This window comes from Sapajus apella, unplaced genomic scaffold (assembly GCF_009761245.1).
Source record: "Sapajus apella isolate SASKATOON/1434 unplaced genomic scaffold, GSC_monkey_1.0 scaffold48, whole genome shotgun sequence".
In the NCBI taxonomy this organism is placed as follows: Eukaryota; Metazoa; Chordata; class Mammalia; order Primates; family Cebidae; genus Sapajus; species Sapajus apella.
In genome coordinates, this window is record NW_022436988.1 from 2,142,858 (window position 1) to 2,155,660 (window position 12,803).

Below are 12,803 nucleotides of genomic sequence, written 5' to 3' on the forward strand. Positions count from 1 at the left end.
GGGGCAGTCGCCCAGGGACCCGCAGGAGGCCCCCACCTGCCTCTCCGCCGGGGCTCCCTCTGCCTGGGGGTTTTTCTGCAGCGAATGCTCTGATCACATGGAAATAAAATGAAGTGTTTCCCCTTTCAACGTCTCAGAGAAACACAGAGCAGGAGAGGGACGGCGGTGCCACAGCTCTGGGGAACACCTGGATGCTGGCGCTCCGTGGGGAGCCACCGTCAACCCGACCCTCCCCTTCCCTGACGTCCAGACACGACAGCGAAGACAGACAAAAGCAAGTGGCAGGGCCCTGCTGCCGTCCAGCAGCTAAGGCAGCACAACGTTCATGCTGTGGGACCTTGGCAGCCGATGCCCCGTGCCCAGGCGAGTGGCAGCTTCACTATGTACAGCAGGCGGCCGTGGCCTGGCGGGCCTGGGCCACGCCGCTATCTGACACGCTTCTCCACCGAGTACACGGAAATGTAGTAGTCGTTGCTTCCCACGGCCAGGTGAGGCTGCGAGGAGAGAGCAGAGGGGTGAGTCGGGGTTCAGGGACAGGCTGTGGGGAGGCGCAGCCCAACCCCACCCTTAGCCAGCTCCCGCCGGGTCTCAGGAACCCTCATGCCCACCTCAGGCCCAGGAATGCTGGGCTGGAACCCACCAGTCCTCTGCAGGGCCCATGCCTGGGGCACTCTGTGAGGGGTGTGGTGCCCCGTGACCCTCTGTAGGGCCCATGCCTGGGGCACTCTGTGAGGGGTGTGGTGCTGCCCATGGGTCCTGCATGTTTTTTTCAGGACCGCCCCCCAGGGCCAGCTCTGGGCATCTCATGTCACGCGTGTTGGCAGAGCTGCATGCCTGGCTCCCATGGAACCTCGCACCACAAGAGGGTGGGTGGGCAGAATCCTGATATAAACACAACAGCCTGAAGCCACGTGCGGAGGCTGCAGCCAGGGCACCGTGCAGGTGAGGGCCCTGGTGGGGCGGTGCCCTGAGGGCACTGCCTAGAGGTTCCCCAGGGATGGCTTTAGTGCACGCGCTGAGGGCACAAGCTCCACGCCGGACACTGTGCGTGTGCTGTCAACTCTTCCTGAGTGATGGGACTAGGGCTCTGCGTCTGGGGGGAAGCCCTAGAGATCCTGGGTCCCAGGGAAGCCTCGCCCTCAGGCAGCCAAGGCAGGACCCCTGCCGCCTCATGCTTCGCCTCCCAGCCCTGTCCCGCGCTGCGCTGACCCAGTGCGGGTGGAAGGCCAGGCAGCTGATGGCGCCGACCCGCTGGCCCATGAAGCCGTCGTAGTACTTGATGTTATTGATTAGCTCTCCGTTCCCGTTGTAGATGGCGGTGAACTGATTGACGGAGCCACTGCGGGGACAGAAAGGGTTGGCGTCACTGCCCGCTCCTTTGAGGGTGGAAGACAGACCCAGAGACAGAGAGTGCGGGTACAGCCAGCTCGGGGCTGTACCTTCTGGTCCCTCTCACTGAGGACTGGGGGCTGGCGGGGCCCTGGGAGTCTGTCCTGGGAGGGAGGACATGGCAAGGACAGGCCTTGTGTTTGTATTTCCTGACAGTGGTGAAATCGCCTCTGCCCTCCCTCAACAGGCCCTGTGGGGGCAGGAACACGAGCGCCTGCTGTTTGCACAGAGGACCAAGGCGGGTGAGGGGGAGGCCGGGAGGTGGGCGGCGCCTACCACGCGATCAGGTCTGCCTGGGGGTGGATGTCCAGGGCCGTCAGCCCCTTCACGATCTGAAGCACGTTCACAGACTCGGGCATCCGGGGATCAAAGACGCGTACATCTCCGTTCACGCTGCCGAGAGAGGGTCACGGTGACACCTCCTCCTGGAGCCCCAGGAGGGGCCTGGCCAGGGGGACGGTGAACCTGGGTGTGTGGGGTTGCACACCTGTTTGCACACATGCGGCTCGGGGAACAAGCTGCCTGGACTCTCAGCACCCCTGGTAAGGGCTGCCCACCCTGCTCCCCCAGAGCTAGAAAAGGCCGGGAGCTCTCTGGCCTGGAGAAACGGCCATGAGCACAGACGCAGGAGGAGGCTGTGAGCTACAGAGAGCAGATTGCATGCCACCGGGGCCTGCTGTTCCGGGGACGGAGGCTGGATGGCAGGTGCGTGGCCTGAGCGACGGCCCGGCCCTTCTGAGGCTCCGTGGCCTCCTGCCCTCCAGCCCCGGCAGGCGTCCATCCCAAGAGTTATGTTTGGTTTTTATATCACAAACAAGGGGGAAAAGAGCATCTCTTTGAAGAAATGCCGGCTTTGTGATCATAAATTACGTTTTGTTCTCTCTTTAATAGGCAAATAAATATTCACTGCTCTCGGTGCTGTATTTACCGAGCAGCAGAACTGAAATTTACAGCCACATGCCTGGGAGGTGCGCTGCCCCCTGCCACCTGCTGCCCCACCGCCCCAGCCACCCCGCCAGCCCCGCCACCCCTGACGTCCCTGCCTGTGGAGGGAGAGCAGCTGCCCAACTCCCGCCGCACCCTCTGCAGTCAGCAGCCCAGGGAAGTTCCGGAGGTGGCTGCAGGCCAGGTGTCCCCCAGCTTGGAGCAGCCGTGGCCCCTGGGCCCCTGTGGGCCATGCCTGACCTTTCTGGCCAGTCCCAGAACAGGAGTTAATTACTGCTCGAAATGCCATCCCCTTCCAGCTGTTTAAATACCAAGGATATATTTTAAATGGAAGGAAATGATGTTTTCACAGCAGAGCGGCTGCGAGCTGTGGCGGCTCCTACCTCACACTCACGATGTGGCCGTCGGGACGCTTTTGCAGGGAGGCCTTCACCACCCAGGCGGTGTGCTCCCGGTACGTCATGACGCGGCTGCAGGGAAGCGGGCACGCTCAGTGGGGGGCTGCCCCGGACAACGTCCCCACCCTCCAGGGCTCTGGGGACAACTGGACAGGTTTTGCTGACTGCCCTGAGTCCAGGAAGCAGGGCTCCCACTGGGAGCTGCCCGGGTCTGCCTGTGCCATGGGGTCCGCAGGCCCTTGCCCGTCCTCCCTCCCGTCCGCCCCGAAGGGCTAGGGCCCACAGAGGTCACAGCCCCTTCCGGGCGACCTGCTCCTGCAGAGACCCCCTGTGTTTTCCCCGGGCTGGCTCAGGGCTGGGCCCTAGGTCACCATCAGGCCACGGAGACAGTGGCCATCGCAGTGCTCCCACGCCTGCCCACCCTCCGCTTTGCTTCCCCCAAAACTCCTGTGTCTCCCCCATCTGTGTAGACTGAAGGTCAGGAACGAGAATCCCAGACCTAAAGCTGATGAAGCTGGGGCACAGGGACCTTCTTGGAACACTCGCTCTGTGCTGGGTGGAGTTCACTTCTCCTGCACGAGCAGCGTGGGCCATGAGTTTTCTGCCAGACCCGGGGCGGCAACAGCGCCTGCCCACGGGGGTGCTCAGCAGAAAGGCAGTGCCTGGGACTGCTGTGCGCATGTGTGTGCCCTCAGACACTCCTCCCTGGACGTTTGTTCCGTGGCCTGGGAGGTGGCAGGCAGTGGGACAGGCCTCTGTGGGATGGGCCTCTGTAGGATGGGCCTCCGTGGCATGGGCCTCTGTGGGATGGCCCTCTGTGGCATGGGCCTCTGTGGGACAGGCGTCTGTGGGACGGGCCTCTGTGAGACGGGCCTCTGTGGCATGGGCCTCTGTGGGATGGGCCTCTGTGGGACGGCCCTCTGTGGGACAGGCCTCTGTGGGACGGGCCTCTGTGGGACGGCCCTCTGTGGCATGGGCCTCTGTGGCATGGGCCTCTGTGGGACAGGCCTCCGTGGCATGGGCCTGGCGGCCTTGGGGAGCCAGCATGACTGGCCTAAATGCTCTATCGTGGGCTCCCAGGGAAGCTTTACATCTCACTGAGAAACCTGGACCCAGCAGCCAAGTGGCCTCTACTACCTAGAAGGTACCCTGCCAGCCACGGGGGAGGGAGAACACGGGGCCAAGGTACCATTCGCTGAGTGCCATCCTTCTGTCGTAGACGCGGATGGAGCCGTCACCCAGGCCAGCCACGATGAGTGAGCGGTGCGAATCGCAGGACAGACTTGTCACGCAGCTGTCTGCGCCCGTGGGGATGTCCTAGGGCCAGACAAGAGAGCCTGGTGAAGCCAGAGGCACCAAGCTGCCCTTCCTGCTGTCCTGCAGCGCTGGGACCCCGCTTGATGCTGCTGTGGGGATTCCCTCCCTGGCTGCAGGGGCCTTCTCTCTATCCAGGGGAGCATTGAAGGCGGTGCCTGGGAGTCACAGGGAGAAGCAGGGGCTGGCAGGGCACTAGTCACTCCCTTTCCCTGGGCCCTCGAGGGACAGCTGGAGGCATCTGGGCCAGCCAGCCAGGCAGAGCACAGTCCCACCCCAAGCGGCGGCCTGCAAACGCCTCTGGGAGACTGGCTGTCAGTGCCAATTAAACTTCCAACCTCTCTCTGTCTCCTAAAAATGAAAGGGAAGCACATTTTGGCAAGGACTCCTCGCTAGTGGCCTCTCAGAACTTCTAATGAGCTTCGGGTCGAGTTCAGGAGGGTCGTCTGGCTCCCTTGGGGCTGTAAGTGCTGGAGAAGTGGGCCGGGGCGATGGCACCCGGGAGGGGCCATGAGAGGGAGAGCACTTTCCACGCACAGTGGGTGGTGCTGGGTCGCGCACTCCGAGGACACCTGGGTGCAGGCATGGGTGCGGCTCAGCGCCTCCACGCACTTCTGCAGGAGAGCACCGTCACCGCAGGCCGCAGGGTCCCATGAGGACGGGCACCAGAGTCTCAACCCCAACTGGTGACCAGACCCTGGGGTCACGGTGTCCCCACTGTGCCCTGAGGGCCCTGGCTCCAGACAGGTGCAGGACCCACCAAAGGAGGTGTCACTACGGCTGCTGGTCAGGTTAGAAGGGAGGCTGCCCCTGGGGACGAGCCTGGGCCGGGTTCTCAGGCTGCGGCTGCCCAGAGCAACCATGGTGGCTTCGAGCAGCTGAGTGAGGGTGCCCAGGCCTCCCCTCTGCTGGGCCTGCTCCACACCGCCCTCGGTCCCTCCTGACACCAAACAGCCCAGGAGAGAGGCTGGGGAGGGCCTCTGCTCCACACCTCTCCCTGAGGACCCAGGGGAAGGAAAGCCTGGGCCTAAAGCCACCTCAGGTGCTGCCCTCATAGAATCTGCTGCCTCACTCTGCTCCGAACAAAATCGAGGTAGTTGGGTATCTTTTCTGCTGGGTGCATCTTCGGGGCCTCTGTCGCGCTTCCAGGCTGTCTCAGGCAAAACCAGTGTACTCCTTTTTGCCAAAACTGAAAACAGATGCTTTAAGCAGCGCAGAGGCTGGGTGCAGTGGCTCATGCCTGTAATCCCAGTGCTTTGGGAGTCCAAGGCAGGAGGACTGCTGGAGGCAAGGAGTTTGAGACCAGTCTGGGCAGATACTGAGATCCACGTCTCCACAAAAAGTTAAAAAAATTAGTCCCAGCTACTTGGGAGGCTGAGGTGGGAGGATCATTTGGGCCAGGTGGTTGAGGCCGCAATGAGCTGTGACTGCACCACTGCACTCTAGCCTGGGTGACACACGGTGACAGAATGAGACCCCAACTCAAAAAAAATCAAAAACCAAAAACCAGAAAACCCACAAATAGTCATTCTAATTTACAATTTCTCACCCTACCAATTTCTGATGGTCCCTGATTTGCAGATAAGACGCTATTTGAAAACACTCAGAGCGGTCACAGGCTGAGCCGCACGGCAGCGCAGGCTGAGTGTCGGTTCACCTGCACCCGGGGCCTCAGGGCGCCCACGTCCCCTCCCAGCATTGAAGCACTGTCCTTCCAGGCCCCGCCTCCACCCCTAGGATGGCCGGGCTTCACCGCACACTGTGCTGGGCTCTGTGGCGAGGACCAGCCGTGCACACGCTGCACCATAGGCCCGCGGCTCGGGGGGACCCACATGGTTACCTGCACCTTCATCTCCCGGTCTGTGTCCCAGATCCGGACAATCCGCACATCCCCCGAGCTCATAAGGAGGCCAGTCTCCTGCTCCCAGTCCACCACCATCCCGGCTCCTGGAGAGACACAGTGGGACATGGGTCACCCCGTGGGCCTCACCTTGGGCAGGCTTGGGGGCCCTGCCATGGGCAGCCACTTGGCCAGAGGCTCCAAGGAACACCTGCCACCAACAAGCCCATCTGGTGGGCCCACATCCCTATGAGCTCCCACGGGGGCTCCTGGTGTGTCCCACGTTCAGATGGGGCCAAATTCTGAGCTGGAACTCTGAGCCTCCCCCTGACTCAACTCCACCCCAGTCATCTGCCAGAGGGAACAGGGCATTCCCAGAATGCCTGTCCAGATGCCCACCGTCCGGACCCTGGGCAGAACGGGCAGGTCTGGGTGACATTAGGAAGGCTGCCAGTGCTTGAAGATGAGGGTCCTCAGCTTGGCCCTGTCAAAGCTGGAGGAAACCAGTTCTGAGACCAACAGGAGCTTGGCATGAGCCAGGGGCTGGCACCCTCCGGAGAGCAAGGGGCTGACTCCGGATGGTCAGCGTCAGCAAGGGATGGATGGAGAGAGCAGGCAAGGGCTGTTCTTTGTGCTGGGATTAGACAGAGCAGAGCAACCCCCACCTCACACGACAGCCTCTACTTGAAAGCAGATTCACTTCTAAAAGTGTAATAATGAATATTTTAAGCACACAGAAAAGAACACCACCGTAATCCCTGTACCCGCCACTCAGCTCCAATGCTGCTAACATTTTACCACTGTTTGCCCTTTTGTTTTTTTCTTAGAGAAGCATAATTTTAGACACACTAACAGCACGTCCTGCCCCTGCCCGGAGAGCTGTCCCTCGGGCTGAGGGCACCTCCCAGGGCCGCTGAGGTCCTCCTGCTTGAGCATGCCCGTCAACACCGCAGCCTTCCACGTTCAAAAACGTGCTTCAGTGTCAAAATGGGGCCTGTTTTCTAGTGACTTGGTTCTTTTTTTTATTCGAAATGGAGTCACGCTCTGTCGCCGAGGCTGGAGTGCAGTGGTACAATCTCGGCTCACTGCAACCTCTGCCATCCAGGTTCAAGTGATTCTCCTGCCTCAGCCTCCCAAGTAACTGAGGTTACAGGTGCCCATCACCAAGCCCAACTAATTTTCGTATTTTAGTAGATGCGGTTTCACCAGGTTGGCCAGGCTGGTCTCGAACTCCTGGCCTCAGGTGATCCAGTTGCCTCGGCCTCCCAAAGTGCTGGGATTACAGATGTTGGCCACAGCTTGCTTCTTTAATGTTAGGCTTTGAGGATTTATCCGACCCGAGACACACAGCTCTGGTTAACTCACTTGATCTCGTGTTATCTTCGATTACACAACCCCACCGTTTGAGCTGTCCCTGCTTTGTAAACCATGTCACAGTCAACACCTTCACGTGTCCTTGTGGGCGGAGAAGGAAGCGCCTAGAAACGGAACTGCTGGTCACGCGTCCTGCACGCCTCCGATTTCCCTGGGGGAGGCCATTTCATTCCCTGAATGGGTGACCATCTATACTCTTGGCAGGACACACACAAGGCAGTGTCCCCAAATCCTTACTGACCTGATGTGTTTGCACAGTTGCATGTGTTTTTATATATATTCTGTAACTCGTAGATACTGCAAATATCCTTTTTTATTCTGCCACTTACATTATAGCTGTGACGTTTTTCTTGTGGTCACGAAGAAGTGTGCAGTCAAACCTATCGATGTATCTTTACCCTCGGTCTCCTGTTCAACCTGTCTTTTTGCTCCTCACTGTTATGAAGATTTCCTCTTGTTTTTTCTCCTAAAGGCTTTTATAGGTTAGGTCTCTCGCTGTGATGTGTTTTGTGCATGGTGTGAGGTAGGGGTATCACTGCATTTTTCTCTATATGGCACCAGCTGTCCCAACACCATTTAGCAACGTGGCTCCTCCCTCAGTGCAAAGGCACCCCGCTACGTTGGGCCTTTCTGGGCTCACTGCTGTGCTGAGGGCCCTGGTGCCTCCCGGCCTGGCTGCCCTGTGACTGCAGCTTCATAATGCCGTCTGCGCCTCTTTAGTACTGTCTCAGCTGTTCTGCATTTCATAAAAATCTCTCCTGGGAATATAATCAAAGTGTATTAATAAATCCACAGATTAATTTGAGAACTGCCAATCTCCACAATGATGAGTCTTTTCATCCATGGCTATGGTGCCATCAATACCACATGTGCCTTTTATAGCCTTCGATTAGAGTTTATGCTTTGCTCTGTGAAGAAGGAGCATTTGTTGGATTCATTCCCAGGCATCTTGAAGTTTTTATTGTTGTTGTCCTTGATTTCTTTTTCCTTTTTTTTTTGAGGCGGAGTCTCGCTCTGTCACCCAGGCTGGAGTACAGTGGTGTGATCTTGGCTCACTGCAACCTCCACCTCCAGGGTTCAAGTGATCCTCCTGCCTCAGCCTCCCCAAGTAACTGGGATTCCAGGCACCTGCCACCATGTCCAGCTAATTTTTGTATTTTGAGTAAAGATGGGGTTTCACCATGTTGGTCAAGCTGGTCTTGAACTCTTGACCTCAGGTGATCTATTCACTTCAGCCTCCCAAAGTGCTGGGATTACAGGTGTGAGCCGAGCAGTGATGCCCGGCCAGTGATGTTTTATAATTATATTTTCTGGTTGTTAATTGCTGGCATACATACATTCTTTATTTTTGAAATGCAGTCCCAGGCCAGGTGTGTTTATACCTGCAATCCCAGCACTTTGGGAGGCCGAGACAGGAGGACTGCTTGAGTCCAGGAGTTTGAGACCAGCCTGGGCAACACAGTGAGACCTTGTCTCTACAAATAATAAAAGAGTGGTTGGTGTAGTGGTGTGCGCCATGTACCAGCTACTTGGGAGGCTGAGGGGGGATGATGGCTGGAGCCCAGGTGGCTGAGGCTGCAGTGAGAACAAGACCCCATCTCAAAACCAAAACCAAACACAACAAACGGAAAAAGAATAGTCCCTCTACGGCGATGCCCTTGACCCCAGCAGGGGAAACGTCCCAGCAGGTCAGAAGCAGGGGGCCCTGTTGGGTCCCAGGCTCTTACCTTGCAGCCCTCCTCCGCTGGTGAGAGGCCTTGTGACCACAGTGAGGGATAGCATATGACCAGGCAGAGGGCACCTGCTTCCCTGTTTCTGCCCAGGAGAGCCCAGCTCCTGCTGCAGCCGTGCAGCTGACAGAGCCTGAAAACACAGAATGGGAGCTCCCCTCTCCCTTGTGATATGCTGCTACCTAAATTAATCACGAAGGACACTTGCTGCCCACCCCAGACGTGCTCTTGGGAAGTGGCATCTGGGTCACCGAGGACACCGCCCGGGATTCCTGCTGCATCCCTTTGAGTGGCTCCTTCTACCAGTGCCCAGTGCCGTCCTGCCTGGAGGCACAACCACCCCGAGACTGTGCCAGGAGGCCCCACTCTGAGACCTGACGGCGGATATACAAGCACAGATAGCTTAGCTGCAGATGTTTCCCGTGGTCCCAGCTACTCAGGAGGCTGAGGCTGGGGTATCGCCCGAGTCCTGAGAGGTCGAGGCTGCAGCGAGCTGTGATGGTGCCACCACATTCCAGCCTGGGTGACAGGGCGAGTACCTGTCTCAAAAATAAATAATAAGAACCCATGGGAAGAAACTGGTTTAACGGGCACCTTCCGGGGTGGCAAGGATCTTTTGAACTAGGTAAAGATGGTGGCTGCACAGCTTTGAATATGCGCAGGCCAGGCACAGTGGCTCACGCCGGTCACCCCAGCACTTTGGGAGGCCAAGGCAGGAGCCTGGAGTGTGTGTGCCTGAGCTGGGGGCACCCCGACTGGGGAACGGAGTCCAGGAGAGGCGAGCGGGTGCTGGGGCGAGCGGAGGTCGCGCCGTGGGGCTCCGGCAGGCTCCCTGCAGCAGAAGCCGGCAGAGGGTCCGAGCCCCTCGGTTCCCGGGCAAGGTGAAACCTCTGCAGCTCCGCGGATCCCCGCGGTGACCAGGTCAGATGCTTGGTGGGTCCTCAGGGAGTACCCCATGAAGACGGAGCATGCCATTTCTGTGTGGTCCTTGGCCATTCATGTGAGTCAGTTATTCCCTCAGATGTAACGTCGTGGAGGTTAGCCAACCGCTCAGACTGTTAATCTATCAAAAGCCAACACTGGGTCCCGGTGACTGTGACCTCTCAGGAAGGGTAGTGGTCACGCTGTGGTCAGCATTCACAGCTCTGGATTCATGTAGTATTATTCCAGTCAATGACAATTACCCTTGGGCCAGTGAGATGGATGGCCCGGCCCTCCTGCTAGGACTCAGGCCCTCCTGTGACACCGTGACCTCCTTGGGTAAGTGACCTCCTTGGGTGATGCTGAGCCAGCGCCCCAGGAACCCCTCGCCATCCACGTCCCGTCCCTGAATGCGTGTCTGTGTCCTGGAGGCCTCTTCTGTAAGCACACTGGCACACTGGGTTAAGGCCGCCCTGGTAGCCTGGTTTGACCTTAATCACCTGTGTAGAGGCCCTGTCTCCAGCACGCAGGCTGAGGTACCCGGGTAAGGCAGTGACATGCCGGTGTGGGGGACATGCCACAGCCTGACCCTGGGCCTCTGGCGTTGAGGGGTGTAGTCAGGTGATCCCCAGGTCCCTTTATAGTTCAGATTCTGTGACACCAAGGGAACTGGTTTGAACCAGTCCTGGACACATAGCAAAGCTGCAGCAGCAGTGACACACCTGCCTGCTGCCCACGCCCAGGTTTCCCATGTCCTGTGCCACCAGCGCCCAATGCCATCCTGCCTGGAGGCACAACCTCCAGGGTTGTGCCTGGTGGCCCAGCCCACAGCTGACACAACCTTCCGGGCCTGGAGCTCTCACGCCCAGCGAGACTCCTCTGCTGCCTTCCCCCGAGGTAAGAGCCTCGTTCTCCGTCCCCAAGACCCCTGAAGCGCAGCACAGACGCCTGCTCTGAAGGAAGCACTGGGACGTCTGGGCCAAGAAGGCCACGTCCCTCCTTGGCGCTGTTTCCTGATGCGTGAGCCGGGCCCCGCCGTCCTGAGCCAGAGAGACCCACAGCCCACAGGGCGGCATAGGCAAAAGGTCTTGTCTCCCGCAGCGTGGCCTGGGCATGGACGTGTGGATGCTTCCGGGGGGTCCCAGGGACCCCGGCGCCAGCCACAGGTGTGTCTTTTTAGCACTGCGTTTCCGGCAGGTCCAAGCCTTGGACTGGGTGGAAAATTCTCACAAAAGCAAATGAGAGAAAGAGCAAGGCAGAGCCAGGACTCAGCCCGGTGCTCCCATGCTGAAGCCCAGCTCATCCCACGGCACCACCGCCTCTGAGCGACGCCTGGAAAACAGCCTGGAAAGGCTGTCGATCACTGATCTTTCCTCTCTCGCAAAGGACACAGTGTCACCAAAACTGGTCTTTCGGAGATGCACACGATGGCCGGCGAGTGGCCTCACCCCCCAGGCTGGCCACCCAGCTGTCTCCTGGGCCCCTCCTGGACCAGGGCCCCTGGCTGGGGCTCACCTCTCCTGCCCTGTCCCAGGGAAACTGCCACACCCCAGATGAGCGTCGCCCCATGGGGCAAGCAGAGCCTGGAGATCGGGACAGAGGCAACAGGAAAGGGGCCCCTGTGGAGCACCGGGTGTGACGTTCTTCGCTCGATGAAACTTAAGAACGTGGCTACGTTTAAAAAACATCCAGCATTTGAGGAATGTCCACCCTGGAGCTGCCCCCATGAGGCCCCTGAGGCATGTGAGGGCTGCATCTCCTGGGACAGGTGCTCGGACAGAGGGGCAGAGCCAGCGCAGGCCCCACACAGACAGCCGACCACGATGTGTAAGGCCACATCCACAGGCCACAGATGACAGATAAATCACACACTGGCAGACGGGGCCGGCCATGGGGGGTAGTGGGGGCAGAGGAGGCACGCGTTCACTCTTAGCATCGCCGAGGGCTGCAGGATTCGCTGAAGGGCAATAACTCCCGGAGGCGAATGTCTGGCGCTGCCGAGGGGCTTCTGGAAATCCAGACCCCTTGAGCCTCCTAACTCCTGCCTGAGTCCTTCCAGAAGGACCTGTGGGCCTATGCCCCGCCCCTCGCCCAGGCTGTGCAGTGGCACAGGCAACATGCAGAGCTGTGCGCAGAGACGGCGCTGCAGCCACTCTGTTCCACCAGCCTGGGCAGGCCGGCAAGCACACAAGGCCCCAGGTGGCCATGTGCACCCACCCCCAAGGAGGAGTTACATTTGGGGCCAGAGAGCGCGTGACGTGGGCCCCTCAGGCCCTGCCAGCAGTGATGCCGTCCCAAGCAGCAGGTCTGCAAGCCCAGGCTGAAGGTCGGGGACCGGGCACCTGTGGGTGGCTGACCATGCCCAGCGCTGGGACTCCGGCCAGGCAGTGCACTCAGGGGCCTGGGGCTCACGTGCTTCCGGGGACGTCGGTGGGGGGCTGCTGCTTTGGGATTTCGGGGACTCTGAGAGGGAGCAGCCTGTGTAGAGACAGCCCCGGAGGGGCTGTGGAATTGGAGCGTGCCCGCAGGCTCGGGAGAGCCTTCTGCTGCGGGAGGAGCTGGCCGGACCCACCTCGTGTCGTAGGCAGCATGTCGGAGAGCCCCTGCCACGCGGTCACCATCTCCGGGTTCTTTTCCAAATCAGCAAAATTCTTCCAGACCCTGATGGCACCATCATCTGGGGAGGGAGAGAGGGAAGGAGGTGAACCGGCCCTGGCTGGCCTGGCCTGTGCTCTGTGTGGCAGTAAGAGCCCTGCCCGGCGGACTGCTGCAGTGACCTGGGTGGGCAGCCTGACTTGCCACCATGGTTCCAGATCTCTGAGTGCCCGCCGACTTGACTCTGCCCTGAGATCCACATCTGGGCGAGCCAGCGGGAGGAGCCGTGGCCCGGGG

General features: G+C 59.6%; 1 protein-coding gene across 3 annotated transcripts in view; it reads right to left on the reverse strand.

The window, feature by feature from the left end:
• Positions 1 to 274: 274 nt before the first annotated feature.
• The window catches only part of RPTOR (regulatory associated protein of MTOR complex 1), a 392,717-nt gene continuing 380,188 nt past the window's right edge, over positions 275 to 12,803 (reverse strand). For all 3 annotated transcript variants that reach the window (XM_032241406.1, XM_032241407.1, XM_032241408.1), the window contains 7 exons: positions 12,484 to 12,588; positions 5,887 to 5,993; positions 3,922 to 4,049; positions 2,718 to 2,804; positions 1,666 to 1,782; positions 1,210 to 1,339; positions 275 to 494 (listed from right to left, as the gene is read on the reverse strand). In XM_032241406.1, coding sequence (XP_032097297.1) covers positions 426 to 494; positions 1,210 to 1,339; positions 1,666 to 1,782; positions 2,718 to 2,804; positions 3,922 to 4,049; positions 5,887 to 5,993; positions 12,484 to 12,588 — 743 coding nt within the window. In that variant the 3' untranslated portion in view covers positions 275 to 425. The remainder of the gene's footprint in view (positions 495 to 1,209; positions 1,340 to 1,665; positions 1,783 to 2,717; positions 2,805 to 3,921; positions 4,050 to 5,886; positions 5,994 to 12,483; positions 12,589 to 12,803) is intronic.